The sequence below is a fragment of the Canis lupus genome, chromosome 21 (genome assembly GCF_011100685.1).
Source record: "Canis lupus familiaris isolate Mischka breed German Shepherd chromosome 21, alternate assembly UU_Cfam_GSD_1.0, whole genome shotgun sequence".
NCBI lineage: Eukaryota > Metazoa > Chordata > Mammalia > Carnivora > Canidae > Canis > Canis lupus.
Window position 1 is genome coordinate 32,747,879 of NC_049242.1, and position 19,082 is coordinate 32,766,960.

Sequence of the window (19,082 nt, forward strand, 5' to 3'; positions counted from 1 at the left end):
CAAATGAGCACCAGCCACTCCTCAGCACTAAATCCACATATAGGTCTTGGTGCATATGCGGAAGAGTTCTAAATAACTGGTTTTACACATATTATGAACTCATTTAGTCTTCACAAAAACTCTACACAATTATTATTGTTTATTATTACTGCCTCCACTTTACAAATGAAAACCAGTGAGCCACAGAAAGGCTAAATACCTCATCCAAGGCCCCTCAGCTGGTGAGTGGGGAAGCCAGGACAGGAACTTATAGAGTATTATGCTGCCCCTCTCAAGAGGGGGGCAGTGGCCTCTGCCATCCTTGTGAAATGCCTAAGCTCCTGGACATAACCCAGGAGAAGCTCTCAGAGAACCTTTCACAGCCCTGTCCCAAATGTGGCATTTATATGTATCAGGGAACTGTTCCCCCTCGAGACCTCTAGACCTCTTCCTTACTAGTCCACAGTCTCTTCCAGGTGGGAGGACACATCCTCAGTATCTAGAAGGTGCTCAGTGAATGAAGGATAAATAAAGAAAGGAAAAGGTAAAGGTGAGCTTATTGACAAGAACCATGAGCAGACTTCCCTTGCAGTGCACTTTTCTAGTTGTCTGCCAGGGTAACCACTGTCAACTTTCAGCGCTCTTCTCGAACAGTTTCAGTTCAAAGACAGCAGGGTCTTGCCAACACCGCATGCTACAAAGGCCTACCTGACCCTAATGCTATGGCCCTTAAAGCTGGGCGGTAGCCTCACAGGCTCGAGTGCCATGCCACCCACAGGAAGGCAGCCAGCTGCCCTCGAGCCAGCCTGCTGTCACTGCTTGCTCACACACAGAAAACTGGAGCTTGGGTGAGTCAGGGATTGGCCGACAATTCCCTGTTGGGTCATAGCCTCTGGCTGCCCCCGATCAACAGGAAACCTCAACATGCTTAAGTTGTTTTTAAAAGGGCAAGTCAAACAAGAGCCATCCCACGTGTACATGGGCACAGATGAGAGAAATTCAGTGCCCAGCCAAGCCGATGACCAGAGACTCTGCTTAGCAAGGATGTGTGAAAAGAATAAGCCTCAGCACTCCCTAGGGTAGGCAGCAACAGGGCAATGCGCCAAGCTTGAGCCTGGGGAGATCCCAACCTACTCACAATCAAGGGAGGCCTTAAGTCCCTCATTTACTTCATAGAAACATGGATGCCAAAGGTCATTAGTCCAGCCTTGTAAGCCAGAAGTGTCTGGACTCCACAAAGGACTCTAAATTTCCATTATTCTCTTTTGGAGGGGGGAGAAGATGCCTTTAATAGAAAACAACCTTAACATGTGTTTATTCATTCAATGGTATTTAGTGAGCACCTACGATGTGCCAGGGCCTGCTCTAGGCCCTAGACACAAGAATAAATAAAAGAGACAAAAATTCATGTCCTCAGGAAACAGAAATGCTAGTGGGCGAGCACAGGCATCTAAAGGAAGCCTCCTGCATATGCCTCATCTCTCCAGACAGTTTGATATATGCTCCCCTGGGAACATGTCTCCTCAACCCCCAACGTGAGAATTCACTAGGCCATGAAGGCACTGTACTTATGTGGGGGGAGGGAGACAGGTGTGTATGGCATGGCTCCCACAGGTGGGAAAGAAATATGGTAAGGCCTGTCTGATTCCAGCATGCTTTCAAAACAAGTGATTCTCTAACTTCCCTTAGTAGTTCCAACATGCAGAAATCTACACTGGGTAAGAAATTCGCTCGATGCCTCAATACCTAGCCTGCTTTAACTGGAGTTTACATTCTCTCCTTTCATGAAGAGAAGAGCCTGGCCCTTCTCCTTAAAGGTTCTGGTCTTTGTATCATGGCTGATTTGCGGCCAGGGCTACAGGTGCTCTGCTCCCTGCACCACCTTCCCACATGGGCCAGGCCCAGTGTGCTCTAGCAGCTCGAGAGGGAAGAACGGGCCTGGCCAGACTGACACGGAGCCCAGGCAACCCCAGGTTCTTCACAGAGGAGGCAGCATTCACTCACTCCAAGGTCCTAGGGATAAATTCATAAACAACATAAATAAGTCCTTGCCCTCATGCGATACTCACTTGATGGTAGAACTCACCGCTTTCTCTCCATGTTTCTGATTCTACCTTTTTAAGAATGTGACCAGAGACAAAGCCACTCACTCTGAAGTCTTTAGTTTCTTTTTTCTTTTTTTTTTTTTATTTATTCATGAGAGACAGAGAGAGAGAGGCAGAGACACAGGCAGAGGGAGAAGCAGGCTCCATGCAGGGAGCCCGATGTGGGACTCGATCCCAGGTCTCCAGGATCACACCCTGGGCCAAAGGCAAGTGCTAAATCACTGAGCCACCCAGGCTGCCCTGAAGCCTTTAGTTTCAATTCCTCAAAATTGTTCTGACTACATCACAGGGTTGTCATAATGGGCAAATGAGACTATGGATGTGAACTGATATCATACACTATAACTCACTATGACTGTTAAGTATCATTAGTATTAAGTTTTTCACCAGGAATGCTAAGCCACTTGTTCTCAAAAGAGGGTAAGAACATTATAAAGCCTTAGGGTTCACGTTTCAGAGTAGCCACCAACAAGTTCTGTGACTTGGAGCAAATAACTTTAGCTCTTTAAACCTCAGTATCTTCATCTGTTAAAATGGAGGTTAAAAGAACACACATTTCAGGGGGTTATTATAAGGAATAGGCACAAAACACATCAAGTGTTGACCTTGGTGGCTAACACCTAGAACAAAGAGCTTATCTTTGTCCTTGGATTCTGAACATCTCGGGTGGAAGGAGAAAGGAGTACATTTAAAATGGTTGTAAATCCTTTGTGGCTCACGGTATCAAAAGGTGATTCTATTTTCCTGCCCTTCAAAGTCTAGGTTGACCTTGTGATTTGCTTTGACCAACAGAATGAAGTAGAAATTAAGCTAAATCTCAAATTTGAGGCCTCACGAGGCCTTGCAGAATCCCCCTTCATATACCTGGAATGCTCCCCTGAGACTGTCATGTTAGGAAGCCAGTCTAGTCTTTTAAAGGATGAGAGGCCATGTGGAGTTAAACTGAGGCCCCCGCAGCCAGAAGCCAGCCCCAGTAAAAGCTTGACAGGGGAGTGAGGTCACCTTGGACCCAACGGAACTTGGCTACATGAGAGACTCCAGAGGAAACCAGTAGAGGGAGTGCCCAGTAAATGCATGAGAAGTAATAAAGTGTTCTAAACCACTAAGTTTTTGGGTGGTTTTCTATGCTGTAATAGTAAAATGATGCAGGTGAGAAAGGTCAGCCTTGTGCATAATTGGCCTGCCCTATCCCACTGCAGAACCACACTGCCCTGGACCTTCTATCCCCAGTGCCTGTCTCTTCAACTTCCCCACAGACTAGCTTCCATGGTCTGGATATTTGGATCTCGCTCTCTCTACTAGGACCTCTGGCATGAGAATCTCCTCTAAGCACTCCCTGCAAATGGAACTAGTTCCATAATCCCAAGAATAGAATCAGCTTCCATCAGTCTTTGCCCCAAGTTGAAGGAGGGCTCAGAACAACCTGTTAACCTAGAAAACAAGGAGGCTTAAGGAGGGATATGGCAATGAGGATGCATGGTTCTTCGTGGCAGTGTTTACATGGCAGGTGGCATCTCCTGGGCATGGATGGGAAGGGGTGCTCATTCACTCGTAGGGGCCAGTCCCAGCTAGCTACTTTCTAGTTTCTCAAATGCAGCCTGGCAGTGAAAGTAAAATAATCCCGCCCCCTTGATGGGCAATGGGAAACTGTGGCCACATGAATGGTGGTGCTTGGATCCAAATATATACCAGGTGCTATTTTAGGCATCAAGGATTAGCAGAGACTAAAATTAGACAAAGTCTCTCTATAGGTTATAGTCTGGTGGAGAGAGGCAGTGTGGCTTTACTTGTTTACGGTGAACAGACAACAAACAAACCAACACTGAGAGATGGATATGGAGACAATGCAGAAGAATAAAGCAGGGAAAAAGGAGAGAGATTCACAGTAAGGGAAATCAGGGCAGGCCCCTCTGCCAGGGATGATGTGAATATAACCTTAAGCAAGTAAACACTGTGTTTATTCAGGGGAGAAATGCTGCAGGCAAAGGAGCAACAGGGCAAAAGCTTGAGGCAACTACATACTGTGTTCTGAGGGCAGCAAAAAGCCTAGTGTGGTCAGAGTGGAGTGAGAAGAGGATAGGGTTGGAGATTAGTCAGAGAGGCACCAAAAGACCCTATGGACCAATAATAAGACTTGGGCTTTTACTCTGAGAGAGAAAGGAAGTTCTTGAAAGGTATGAGCAGAAAAATGATATGCTCTGATGTCACATATAAAGTGACACATAAAGTGCAGGGATGCAAGCATGGCAGCAAAGAGACTACCTAAAGTGTACTGCAATAATCCAAGCAAGAGATTATTATGGCTTGTATTAGAATGGAGCAGAAGAGATGAATCTATTTTGAGAGCTGTGCCAATAGGATTTGCTGATGAATTAGATAAAAGGATGAGAGACAAAGAGAAGTCAAGGGTGATGTCAAGGTTTTCAGCCTGAGCATGTAGTAAAATAGAGTTAGGGTTATAAATCTCCACCTAGGAGTCATCTACAGTATATAGATATTATTTAAAACTATATGACTATGACTAATATCAAAAGACAAAGAATAACAAGCATTGGCAAGCATATGGAGAAAAGGGAACCCTTGTGCACTTTTGGTAGGAATGTCAATTGGTGCAACTACTATGGTTAGTTAAACAGTATGGAGGTTCCTCAAAAGATGAAAAGTAGAAATACCATCTGATGTAGTAATTCTACTACTGGGTATTTACCCAACAAAAATGAAAGCAAAAATTCAAAAAAAGAAATATATATTCTTATGTTTACTGCGGCATTATTCACAAGAGCCGAACTATGGAACTCTATGACTGTATGATCTCATCTAGAGAGTCAGGAGCTACAGAAACTCAAGGACTGAAATAGAGCATTCCAGTACTTCAAAGTCAGGTAGAGGGAGGAGGAACCAGTGGAGAATGACAGAGAAGGGCACGTAATAAGGAAGAATGAAATTCATAAAGACTCATTCCCTGAGACCTTCAAAAAATAGAGAGTGATCAACTGAGTCAAATTTACTAACAATAGAGTATGGGGAAGACTGAGAAACAGGTGATCATTACATTTAGCAACACAGAGGATGTCATGACCTTGAGAAAAGAGATTCTGGTGGAGAGGTAGGAAGGGAAGCCTGCGTGGAAGGAATTGAAGAAAGTGGAATGAGAAGGTGAGACAAGGCATCTCTTTCAAAGGGTTTTCCTAAAATGGGAACATGGAAATGAGGTGGGGGGTAGAGGAGAACGTGGTACAATAGAAGCATTTTGTTGGTTAATTTGAACCAGGAGATATGATACAGCATGCTTAAATGATGACTGGAATGATCCAGTAGAGAGAAAAGCTATCAATGCAGAATGAGAGAGAGCAAATGTAGGAGCAATGTCCTTAAGCAGGCGGTAAAGGGGATGGGGATCCAATGCCCATCTGGAGGGTTGGCCTTAGATAGAAGAACCCCATTTGCTCTCATTCCCATCCACCTGGGCTGAATGTCTTCTCACATGGTCTCATCATATGCTTCCACCATTGGCTTTTACTGCTTCATGTTTTCTTTTTCTTTTTTTAAATTTATTTATTTGAGAGAGAAAGAGAGAGAGAGCAGGATGGGGAGAAGAGGAGAGGGAGAGAGAAACCCAAGCAGACTTCTCACGGAGTGTGGAACCCAATGTGAGGCTCAATCCCATGACTCTGAGATCATGACCTGAGCCAAAACCAAGAGTCAGATGCTTAACTGACTGTGCCACCTAGATACCCCTACTTCATGTTTTCCAACTTGTTCCACAGAGGAGAGAAAAGGTCCAGATTTCTTCTTGGTTCCCCATTCCTTCAAGCATCTGTACCCAGCTCCTTCCCTAAACACACTGATCTACTTAATGACTGAGTCCTACCAATTCTATAACCTTCACATCTTGAAGAACAACACAAAAAGTTACACAAAGCACTTAGTACACACTAGCATGGCTGTTGGTTCCCAAAGCCCCCTCCCATAAGGCAAAACTCATATACCAGACCAAGAGTCTAGAAACTTGGGTTTCCTCTGGTCCTGGTTCCCTCACTTTCTGAATGTCCTCATGGAAAAGTCATCTCAATTCTCTGAGCCTCAAATTCTTTATCCATAAAAGCAGGAAAACACTTGCTCTGAGTATCCTTACATACTATCTGTGTGGCTAAAATGATACACATTTTAAAAGTGCTTGAATACCATAAATAGCTCCAGGCAGGTAAAAGAAATATAAAAGTAAAGATAGCACAGCGAAAAGACACCTAAAACTGTGCTCTGATCATCTTTTGCTCTTTATTCTAAAATCCCAGGCTTGTCTCTGGGGAAATAGACACTCTGAAACTGGGCACTCATGCCACCGCCTTGTCAGCATGCAGCCAGATCTGCTGCTCAGCACAGGCATGGATGCCAACACTGCAGCACGTGACTGGCCAAAATCAACATTTATAGGACAGGGAGTAAGGCATAAAAAAAGGGGGTGGGGGGAGTAAGATAAACAGATAAAAAGAGAAAGGGGGAGGGGAGAATGCAAAGGAAATTTAAGTAAAACAGAGGAGAATAAACACTCACATACAGACAAATATATAAGACAAGTGAGTAGGAAAGAAAGAGAATGAGCTAAGGGTTTGAAAAGAGAAAAAAATTTTTAAAGATTTTATTTATTTATTCATGAGAATACATAGAGAAAACAGAGAGAGAGAGGCAGAGACATAGGCAGAGGGAGAAGCAGCCCCCATGCAGGGAGCCCGAGATGGGACTCGATCCCCAGCCTCCAGGATCACACCCTGGGCTGAAGGCAGCGCCAAACTGCTGAGCCACCTGGGCTGCTCTGAAAAGAGAAATTTAAAGAAAAAGCAACATGTGCAGTATGTGTATACATAGACAGAAAGTGAGAATTAAAATGCCAAGTATGTGCCCCTCCCTCTGGTATTGTTTCGTAAGAACACAACACAACCCTTCACTTAGTGATCAGGGCCACAGCAGTAAGCATTCAAGCCAAGGGATGCCCCATATACTGCCAAGTGCAGCCAAAAACTATCTGGGAAGGAAGGCTATTTTAGTCCTTGGTAATGAGAGGTTTCTGAACTCACCATGGTCTGGTGACAGGGCTTCTGAGTGTGTCAGTATCAGGAAGAGGACCAAGTTGGGGCCAGTTGGGGAAGGCTCCCATGGGTCCAGGAAATAGTCCCAGAGGTAACCAGATGGGCTGTGGATGCCATGAAGCAAGCTTGTCTGCAGATTGGGGTTATGCAGAGCCCAGCTTCCAATATGCTTAGTCTCTACTAAACAGGTGTCTAGCCTGCTCCCCGGGGAAACTGCCTGGGAGTTGGCCATTCACCATTCTAAGGCTGTTCAATGAAGATGGGCCCTTGCTGACTCAGTGGACATCAGCACCCTCCCACCAGTGACTGCCCCAACAGTGAACCCAACATTCTCACTACATTCCCTCAAGGCTGTACTCTGAGGCACACAAGAAGGAGAAGGAGAGGAAGGCTGCGGGAGTCCCATGACAAGTCCAGAAGCTTTTTCCCCAGGCCAGAGGAGGGGCTCAGCTCAAAAACTCCCACTGACATCCCACACTGGGATAGTCCGGATAAAAAGCCAAAGGATGGGGTGACACTCACAACTTGGCCTTCCTGTTCCCAAAGCAACCTCATCTCAGATGGATCCAGGATAACCTCATCCTCCAAGTGAGGTTACCTATGGGCCACCATCTACAGAGACTCTTGAGGTCAAGCATAGCTTGTCAGATTAAGTAGTATGGTAGAGCAGAAATCATAATGGTATGGTCAGAGCAGAAATTGAGTCACCTTTCCACTTCCAAACAAGAATCTACCAAAGCTATACCTGCCTGCCTTCCCACTGATTTCTAGGGAAGCACAAAGAGGACGAGTGAGCTCTTCTGTGGATCCTCTGAGACCTCTAAGTAGTAGCCACAATGAACTCAGAGTATTTAAAAGATGGAAGTCTTCCCTGAGGCTGGTAAAAAAAAAAAAAAAAAAAAAAAAAGATACCTTCCAGGGATATCCCCAATACCCTAGTCCAGTAAAAATGGGACTGCTCTACAAAGCAGAACCAGGTACTATGCAAAGCCAACAGGGAGAGAAATGTTCCAGGAAACCATACTAAAGATACTTGTGATGGTTTTAAAACATGGTCTCCTGGAGGCACCTGGGTGGCTCAGTCAGTTAAGCATCTGCCTTTGGCTCAGATCATGATCCCAAGGTCCTAGGATTGAGCCCTGCATCAGGCTCCCTGCTCAGCAGGGAATCTGCTTTTCTCTATCACTCCCTCTGCCCCTCCCCACCTCTCTCTCTCTCTCTGTCTTAAATAAAATCTTAAAAAAAAAAAAAGTCCCCCAATTCTTTGACATGCCTCCTATAAAAATCATCCCTTCTCTTGAATGCTTGACCAATAGAACACAAGTGAAATGAATTTGTGCCAATTTTCAGACCCAAGCCTCAAGAAACCGGCAGCTTCTACCTCCTATCTCCCAAGCTGTGAGGAAGCTCAGACCATGCAGAGAGGGTACCTATAGGTGTTTAACAGTCTCAGCTGAGGTTCCAAAAATAGCCAACATCAACCCCCAGACATGAGACAAGACACCTCTAGGTGATACTGGCCCCTAGTCAGTGAGTCATCCTACGCCTTCAAGTCTTTCCAGGCAAGGTGCCAGACACTGTGGAGCAGGACTAGCTATCTCTGCAGTGTTCTCTGAATGCCTAGGCTACAAAGTCTGTGAGCATAATAAAGTGGCTATTGACACCATAAATTCTGGGGTAGTTCTGTAGCACTAGGTAAGTAGAACAGATTTTGGTACTTAGGAATAGGGGGCTGTTGAAACAAAAACCTAAGTCACTGACTTCGGGACTGAGCAACAGGCTGTCAGGAGGGGCTTAAGGGAAATCAAGAGAAAATTAGTAGAAGCTAGAGGAAGGGGGACCCTCATAAATGTTGAAAAGTTTGGTAATTCTGCCACCAGTAGTGACACGGAAAATAGGAAATATACCTAATTCAGTGACCCAGCTTAAAGCACCTCAAAGCAGAGCACTCCAGGTGCTGTCTGATATCTTAGCTGCCCGCAGTAAAGGAGAGAAGGGAGGAGCCAAAAAAGGCCTGTTTAGTTGTCAAGCAACACTGAAAGGCAACAGCAATGAGAAAGGGCTTTCTGCGTTAGAAAGAAACACTAGCTTCTGTCTCTCTAGACAGCACAAAATTCTCAAATTAAGAAATGGCTTCCAGACTGTGGTGGCAGTTTTATCGTGTGTGTATGTGCACGCTGGTGTGTAAACTAATCAGATGGTACACTTTAAATTGTTCTGTTTACTGTATTCTCATTATCCCTCAATAAATCTCTTTAACAAAAATCTAGAGTAGGACTAGATCTTTGTCTAGTCCTAAAAAATCCTCTGTCAAGACCTAAACAAATGGTTTCAAGCATTGCCTCCGAGAGTTGTACAGAGAGACAGGCCAAAGGCCTTCTAATGATCTTAAGGGTGGCCTTAAGAAGCATAGGCTTCGGAGACTCTTAAGAACCCCTGGTCCCAGAGGGTTCTCACAGGGAACCCAAAGCGGGAAGGGGCTCGCGGTGAAGTGATTTGTACCTGTGCCTTCTGTCTGCTGCAGTGGATAATAAAGTGATCCAGAAGAAACCCATCAAATTCTTAAATGGAGCATATCAGCTGGGACTGGAAAGTACAGAGGCGGTCTGAAATGAAGTGTGGACCATCTGGACACGTGAAATATTATGGGCATGAAGCAGATGGAGAAAAGTACTGTAAGAATGGGCTGTAAGAATTCAAGAATTCACCTGTAAGAATGGGCTACTTTTGAGAGAAAAGGAGTCAGAGTCAGGACAGAACCAAAAGCCCTGAGGGTGGAGCCAGAGACAAGGTAAATGCCTCCCAGGCTGTAAAACCAAGACTTCACGGAGGAGCTGCTAACTTGTGCCTCACTGCATGTACGGATTACAATGGGCCAGTCATAGCTGCGTGGTCTCCAGTTTTCCTTTCTGAAAAGGAGTATCTACAACAGTTATTCTGGGCCTGTCCCACCAGCTATTCCGGGCGCAGGTACATATTCTCTTTCATTTACAGACCTTCACACCAAGAGGAATAGTGCTCAAGGAGCTTCATGCACTGAAAGAAAGGGACTGTACCCAAAGAGTTTCCATCCACACCCAAACCAGACATACATGATGAGATCTTAGACTTCACATGGATGCCATTAATAAGATAGACTTGGGACCTTAGGGGAGAGACTGAGTGTATTTCATATTCGGGAAGGATGTGAATTTTTGTGATCAGAGGGCAGACTACGGCAGACTGCATTTTCTTTTCTTTTCTTTTTTTTTTTTTAGACTGCATTTTCTAAAGAGAGTGACCACAACTCCTATCCCATCTCACATGCCTTTCTACCAAATGTGAAGTTGATAGTCCTCTCATCAAGTGGGACTGATCTTCCCTCCTCTTGTGTGATATTGTGATTTATAATAAGAAATACAGAATTGGTCTTAGACCCATTTTTGGCACAGGTCTCCTAAAACCCTTAGAATTGCCTAAGTGATAACAGCAATCAAGGTGTCTTTTGTCATGTAAATGAAGTGACTTTTGGGACTACACCTAAGCCTGGCCTCTGTTTAACCAGGAAAACCAACCTTGTAATTAGAGGGTTAGAACTTTCTGTTGTTCTCTTCTCCAGAACTCCAGGGAGGGGAAACAGACTGGAGGTCGAATCAACCACTAATGGCCAATGATCTCATTAATCATGACTATGTAACTGAAGCCTCCGTGAAAACCCAAAAGGGCAGGGGTTAGAGAGGTTTCAGATTGATGAATCAGAATGCTTCTACATGCCACTATGCCAGGCCCAAGCTCCCAGGGACAGAACGGCCTTTGTTTGAGACCTCACCCTATGTATCTCTTCATCTGGCTGTTGATTTGTATCCGTTAATATCCTTTGTAATAAACTGATATTCTCATGAGTAAACGGGTTTCCTGAGTTCTGTGAGCCACTCTAGTAAATTCATGAAACCAAGGAGGGGTTCGTGGGAATTTCTGATGTTTAGCCAGTCTGTCAGAAACACAGGTAACAACCTGGGCTTGAGATTATCATCTGAGGCAAAGGGCAGTCTGTAGGACTGAGGGATCCTTAACCTGTGGGATCTGATGCTATCTCTGGTAGATAGTCTCAGACTCAAGTTGAATTGTAGGGCACCGAGCTGTGGTCAGAGAACTGCCTAGTGGTGCAGGGGAGCACCCTCACACACACTACCAAATTGGAACTAGGTGCAGAGCTCTTTTATCACCTTCATCAACAGAGTAAAACAGAATAGCACCATGCAACTACCTAGGCTTGAGGCTAGGTATTAGAATGTCATGCATTCCTGCCTAGTTCTCTTGAGGTACTCACTCTTGGAATCCAGACATCACACTGTAAAAGCGTGCAACCAAACACAGAGGCCACATGTAGGTGTTTTCCAGCTGAGGTTCCAGCTGACTGCCAGCATCAACAGTCAGACATGTAAGTGAACAAGTCTTCAGATGACTCCAGCCCTTAGCCACTGAGTCACCAAGGCTTCAAGGAATAGAGACAAGCTTTCCCTAATGAACCCTAGCCAAATTGCAATTTGTGAGCAAAACAAATGACTATTAATGTTTTAAGCCACCAACTTTAAGGCTGTTTGTTATGCAGCAATAAATAACCATATACTACTGACATTATGGTTGGACTCCAGGAAGAATCTCAGGTAACAGGGGGCTAAAGCCACAGGTCCCCCGAGAGGTGGCCTGCCACACAAGGGCAGGCTTTGCACCACCGTCTTTTACCCACAGCCACCACTCCCAGGAGCTTTTCCCTATTTGCTAGCTCTTAACCTCCTCCTGAAATCTAGGGCAAAGGGTCCAGATCTGTGCACACTTTAGCAATGGGACCCCAAGACCTCTCTGGATTTCACATTACAAACCAATGCCTTCCTCTGCACAGAAATCTGCAAATGTGAGTTGAAATTATGGTTCTACTGTCAATTAGCTACGTGGGTATTAGCTTCCTCCTATGCAACAAGTAACTGAGCCAAAAGAATCCCAAGACCCCTCCGACTCTTACATTCCAAAAGAGTATGTGCTGGGCCTCCAAACAGTTCCAACTGAGTAGGGGAAATAAGACCCCCACAAAAATCCCCCCATGAGGTACTATATGATAAGTGCCACTTGGAGGCTCCAAACCAAAGGTTCTAAGAGTGAATACAGAGAGGAGGGAAATCCTTAACTGGGTGGTTAACAAAAGCACTGGGAAGGAAGTAATATTTGCACCTAGACTGGCAGAAATGTCAGGTTTGAATTAGACAACAGTGAAGGGTTAAGAGTAGAAAGAAAGACCACAGCTTTTATAAAAGCCTTACAAGCCAGGCCAAATTTGACCATACCACACTTGACAATAGTTTCTGAGAAAAAAGATTCCAGGAATGTTTAGAGGGAGGTGAATGTAGTGGTACAATAAAACGACAGAAGGATCAAGAGAGCTAGGCTTGAGGTTCTTTCTCCCATTAGCTTTGTATTTTGGAAGGGCACCTCTTCTTTTTCTACATCTCAACTTCCCAAAACAAGTGGGTTAGACTGAATGAGTTTTCAGATTCCTTTCAATTCTGCCTTTCTAAGAGTTTGGGAACTGAATGGAAAGGGAGCCCAAAGTTGGTAAGACCTATTAGAACGGTACTACAAGGACTCAACTAGCACAGCAGCCTATGTTAGAAGAGACTCATCTCCTAGACATCTAATCAAAAGGCTAATAAATAGTTATCATCTTCCACATACCAAGCATTATTCCAGGCTCAAGAGAGATGGAAAGAAGTCAAAGTCTGTGACCCTAAGAAGTCTACATTTTTATAGGCACCCAAGTTTCTCACACCTACATCCAGAGGCAAGCTTCCCAAACATGATACTGATAGCCTGTATTTCCATGGGGCAATGACCCAAGTGCTGGAGGTTCACAGTGAAGAAGCTGTCAAGGAAATCAGCAGGCATGACGAGTCTTCTGAGAACAGGCCCTGCTGCCTGCCAGGCCTCACAGCACAAGTTTAATCTCCTGAGAGCAAGAAGCAGCGAAGTTTGCCCCACTTAGGTGGCTGAATTAGCTTTAAACATAACACTTCCTTGTATGCAAGTCACCACACTGCTTCTAGTCTCACCCCAGGTCATCAACACCAACATCATAAAGCCCGGCCTCTGAAATCCAGGGGAGCTTTGAGAATTCCACCTCCCACCCCCAGAATTGGATGCAGCCAAATCTTCTGAGCTGGAGTGGGAAACAATATTCAGGGAGGGTACCTCTGGCAGCTGAGGGTGAAGCAACGTGCCCATTTTGCTTCAACAATAGAGAGAAAGGGAAACCTGTTCCAAAAGACCAAAACCTAGCAAAGAATAAAATTCATTTGGTGGTTAAATGAAAAGGCTTAGATTTCCTCCTTCTACATATCCTGCCAATCAAGACTGGGTTACAGAGGAAAAATAAGGAAATAAATTAGCAAAATAGCCATAAGAACCAAAAAGAAAAAAAAAAAGGAATCCAAGATCTTTAACCCATACTGGCTCAGGTGAAGTCTCATTCAAGTTAAGGACACAAACTTGCAAATACCTATCTTGCCTGTTCCACAGGGTCTCAGCTGTCCTTTCCCATGCCCCAGAGGACCTCCTCGCCTCCAAGTGAGATACAAATGCCTCAGTATCACTAGGTTCCTCTGTCTCTATATGGGTGACATGGGGGGCCCCAAAGCAGCCAAGGAATTAAACACTCAGCTTTCCCAGGCCCTAGCACCCTTGCACTCCTCAGCCAAAGTTCCCTGACACACCAAGGAGTCTTTTCCCACTGAGATCCCTGGGCTAGTGATGATAAAAAAAAAAGGGGGGGGGGGGGACCTCAGGTCATTGCCAAACATCTACTAAAAGGTCTGACTAAGAGATTCAGGTGCCAAGGTCATTAATCCAAATTGTAAATGCCTTGAAGAAAAAGAATGGATATTTCTTCTTTCTCCCCCATTGTCTTTCACAGAGCCTGGCATCTGGGAGGAAAGCCCCCAAAGTCCACTGACAATGACTTCCTAAATGAACTAATTTACCACCCTACTCAGCTCAAAGAAAGCCTCCAGACATGGCTGGGGTAAAGATAGCCGGTGAACCCACTAAATAACAATTTCAAAATAACACCTATAGTCCAGCAGTAGCCTCTGAGAGAAGGTATAGCTAGCCCTGGAGGCCTGTGACTCCAGCCCATGAAAGAACAGAAGGGAAGCAGAAACAGCAAAAAGCAAGGGAAGTGAAGACTTAAAGGGGAGGCTGGAAGGATGCTTTTTTAGGCACATCAGAGGCTCAGATATTTACAAACATCACTTGGAAGCTAAAGGAGGAGCAATTTCTAAAAATATTTAAAACACATAGGTACATATTCCAAATAAAAACAGGTACCCATTGGTGGACCTGATTTAGCTTTGTGACTTGATGTAAAACTTGCATCTCTCACTCTACCCCCTCAAATAATGGAAATTGCGGGGGGAATGAATATTTAAAAGAGTTGAGGGCTGCTGGTATGGTAATTTCTTTTTTGTTGTTGTTTTTTAAGATTTTATTTATTTGAGAGAGAGACAGAGAGAGTACAAGCGGGGGGAATAGCAGAGGGAGAGGCAAAAGTAGGCTCCCCACTGAGCAAGGAGCCCAAAGCGGGACTCTGGGATCATGACCTGATCCGAAAGCAAGACACTCAACTGACCGAGCTTCCCCGGGCACCCCTAGTATGGTAATTTCTAATTCAGGTTCTAAATATACTATTTCTTTACAATTAAGAATAAAACTATACAATCAAAAATAATGCTTATTTTACTCGTGTGATCTCAGATTTATTAAAAAAAAAAAAAATGGGAACCTTAGTTCCCAGTCTCCATCTGCCAAGTAAGTCACAGTAAAACATGCCATCAGACTGGTAAGAGCCCAGCAAAATGGTTCCCAGAAGCAGACAATGGGAGACAAAGACTGAGATCTAGATCTGTTTCTGCTGTGCTCACCAACATGCCCTGGGAGAGTTCAGGTTTTCTACCTGTTTTACCCAAGAGGTTGTTGGTCCCTGCCATTCTCTGCTTTGCCCAGTTCAGGGAAGCAAGTATGCAAGAAACTGTAGGTTAGAGGAGGTCCAAGGGCAGGAGGTAGGGACTGTTCCTGTTGGTCTTGCCGCTGCAGAGTAGTTAACCAATTTGTCTACCTAAGTTCTAAGATGTTAGGTACTTAACACTTCAGAACCTCTGTCTGGTTGACACAGTCCATCCAGACCATTTCCACCAGGACCAAACCTGGAATGTGTGGTGTAGGAAATTCCTCCTGTTTCCTGAATGTGTGCCTCATTCACACCACTCACTCCTCAGAAGCACAGTGCAGAGCTCCATTCTGAACCATATGTTGATGCCAGCTCTGAATGAACCAAACATCTACTACCACCTCTGGACAGACCTGAGTGTGCCACATCCCACGGACTCAGCCTGGCACTGCACAGCCCGGATACCCAGAAAGGAATAGCCCTATCCCAACCTAAGCTGAGCATCCTTCTCAAAGCTATCTATTCTAGTGGCTAAGGTCCCAAAAGCCACATTTATTCACCTTAGATTCAACAGAAGGGGCTAGAAAAGGTACATACATGGCTTTAATAAAAGAGCCCAGAGGTTCTTCTAAGACATCAGCATCCAGCCTTGACCAAAACTTGAGAAGCCCTGGTGAGAGCTGTACATTGATCTTCCAGCTCTGGAAGCTGTTATCTCATCACAGGAAGAGAGCTGACATTTATTGAGAAGCTTTATGCCAGACACTATGCTAGGCACTGACATATATTATTTCATTTAATCCTCACAGCAACTCTGTGAGATACTTACTATTATTATTATTTCATAGAGGAGTATCCAAGATTTTGGAGGGCATAGGAAAATGCCCTGAGATCTCACTATTTGGGGGGTAGTTAGTAGTTAGGGCTTAGATTTGAAGCCAATTGTATATGATTTCAAAATCTGTGGTTTTTCTATCATTCTACATTCCACTTTTAAAAAGACAAAATCGGGAAAGTGGATTATAGCTTACACTGACTGAAAATCCCCAAGCTGCTTTGTTTACAGCCCAGCCTAAATTCTTGTAGAACCTAGACTTCTGCTTGCAAACTGTGTTAATATGCATAACTGTCTCCCCACCCCAACCCTCAGTGTGGTCAACCTCCCTCACTACAGTGTAGCCTAGCTCAGACACAGGTCCCAAACTGTCCCCATCTTAGGAAAAGGATATAGCCAGGAAAATGCTGGCTTCATTCCTGGAGCTCTAGGCTCCTCTAATAGCACAAACCAAAGTCTGTTTTGGAGTCTCTTTGCTCTCTGCTATGGACACTTATAGAAGCAAAAAAGGGCATATATACTAGAGATGGCTTCTGCTCATAGTCAGTATGAGTACGGACCACATCATTTACCTGGATAACCATCAGAGTCAAGATGATAATCACTTATATTCTGGACCCAAGCCATCTGGCTGTCCTTTGATGGCATCCTTCAGTGAACCTCATTCCCCCAGCAGTGCTCCCCCTACTCACCTGCTCAGAGTCCCTCGAGGGGCCTTAGTGCCTCCAGCTCCGTGGGTGATGCTGGAATTCTTGTTGGCAGTCATGGTCATTTCTGCTCTCTGCAAACCCAGAGCCCTACAAAAAAGACAAGGCCTATTAGCCAAGTTTCCATGGGTAGCCAAAAGTACCTCAAACATTTCCAGATGACCTCCAAAACTGCCAAGAGAGTTTCTGTGGTGGGTGGCAGGAACCACTTTCCCACATATATTTAATTCCATGTGTTATAGTTTAAGAGCCTCGAGGGACCCCTGATCCTGGTTAGGCAATGAACTAACAGATTACTTATCACTTCACAGAAAATGATAAAACTCCATTTCCATTCTACCTCTTCTCCAAACTTCTAGCATGCCAAAGAGCCTTGACAAATTCCATCCAATTTGCATACCTCCTGAACAACTATTTATTCAGTATATTTCTTGAATCAACTTGAAATTGACTTGCTTGTCTTAAAAGATTTAAACTTGTTCTATACAATTAATCATTTAGTCACTCAACAAATATTTACTGAGCACTTATGTCCTAGGTACTGCCATCCAACAAAGAATGAAACAAAGTCTCTGCCCTCAGAGAGATCACATCTCAGAAAAAACAGACAACAAGGCTGTACATGTCACATGTGTGGGATACATCAGTGTACATTTATGTTTAATATATAGGGTGATGATAAGTGGTATGAAGAAGAAAATGAAGCAAGGTAGAGGGAGAGTGAAGATCTGTTATTTGAAATAGAAGGTTCAGGGAAGAATATCCTGATAAAGTAATATTTGAGCCAATACCATAAAATTATGAGCTATCATATTTTTTCTAATACCCATTAAAATAAAACTAATATACATTATGGTATTTAAGTACCGATGAAGTGAAAAATGTCCATTCATGTACCATATAGAGTTAGCAAATATATCATTCATCCTTTAGGGAGCATCACTTTATGTTAAAATAATAAAAGGAAAAAAAGGTTAAAACTTAAGAAATAGAATTATCTCTTATTTGCAAATGATATGATCTTGTATATAGAAAACCCAAAAGATTCCACTAAAAAATTCTTAAACTAATATATAAAGTCAGGCAAGTTTGCAGGATAGAGTAATATTTTAAAAATCAGTTTTACTTCTAAACACTGGCAATGAAAAATCTGAAAATGAAATCAAGAAAAACAATTCCATTATTAATAGTAACAAAAAAAATCCCTTAGTATTTTTAAGAATACTTAGAAAAATAAAAAAAATTTAAAAAAATTTAAAAAAAAAGAATACTTAGAAAAATACTCGGGAATAAATTTAACAAAAAAAGTGTAAAACTTGTATATTGCAAACTACGAAACATCATTGAAAGAAATTAAAGAAAACATAAATAGACATCCCATGTTCATGGATCAGAAAATTCAAAACTGTTAAGATGGCAATATCCACTAAACTGATTTATAAAATTGAACAGAACATCCATCAACTGCAGAAACTGACAACCTGGTCCTAAAATTTCATTGCAATCCGAGGGATCCAGAATAGCCAAAACAATGTTGAAAAAGAAGAATAAAGTTAGAGAACTCAGACTAATTTCAAAACATACTACAAAGTCACAGTAATCAAGACAGTGTATACAGTAATAAGAATAGAAATAGAGATCAAGGGAAGAAAATTGATAGTCTAGAAATAAACCTAAACATTCATGATCAATTGATTTTCAACAAGGATGCCAAGACTATTCAATAGGAAAGAAATCTTCTCAACCAATGGTGCTGAGACAAACTGGATATTCATATGCAAAAACTAAAGTAGGACTCTTACCTCATACCACACAAAAAAATAAGTAAAAATGGATCTCAGACTTAAATATAAGAGTTAAAAATTACAAATTAAAGACTAGAAGAAAACAGGAGTAAATCTTTATAACACCAGATTAGGCAATGGTTTCTTAGATATAACAAAATGACCAGCAAGAAAAAATAAATAAATTGTATTATATCAAAATTTTAAAATTTTGTGCTATAAAAAAACCACCAAGAAATTTAAGACACCCACAAACGGGAGGAAATTATTTGCAAATCATGTATCTGCTAAGGAGCTTGTATCCAGAATGTATTAAGAATTCTTTCAATTCAATAAGACAAATAATCCAATTAAAAACTAGACAAAGGATTTGAATAGACATTTCTCCAGAGACATAAAATCGGCCAATAAGCTGATGAAACAATGTTCAATATCACTAGTCATCAGGGAATTAGAAATCAAAACTACAATAAGTTATTACACTTCACACCCACAGGGATGGCTGTAAAGAAACAGACACAGAAAAACAAATGTGAGGCTGTGGAGAAACTAGAACCTTCACTTATCACTAGTAAGAACGTACAATGTGCAGCCATTTTGGAAAAACAGT

At 43.1% G+C, this 19,082-nt stretch overlaps 1 protein-coding gene across 6 annotated transcripts in view; it reads right to left on the reverse strand.

Annotated features, from left to right (window-relative positions):
• The window catches only part of DENND2B (DENN domain containing 2B), a 163,545-nt gene that overhangs the window by 36,204 nt on the left and 108,259 nt on the right, over nt 1–19,082 (reverse strand). For all 6 annotated transcript variants that reach the window (XM_038568992.1, XM_038568990.1, XM_038568991.1 and 3 more), the window contains one exon: nt 16,674–16,778. In XM_038568992.1, the coding sequence (XP_038424920.1) occupies nt 16,674–16,753 (80 nt within the window). In that variant the 5' untranslated portion in view covers nt 16,754–16,778. The remainder of the gene's footprint in view (nt 1–16,673; nt 16,779–19,082) is intronic.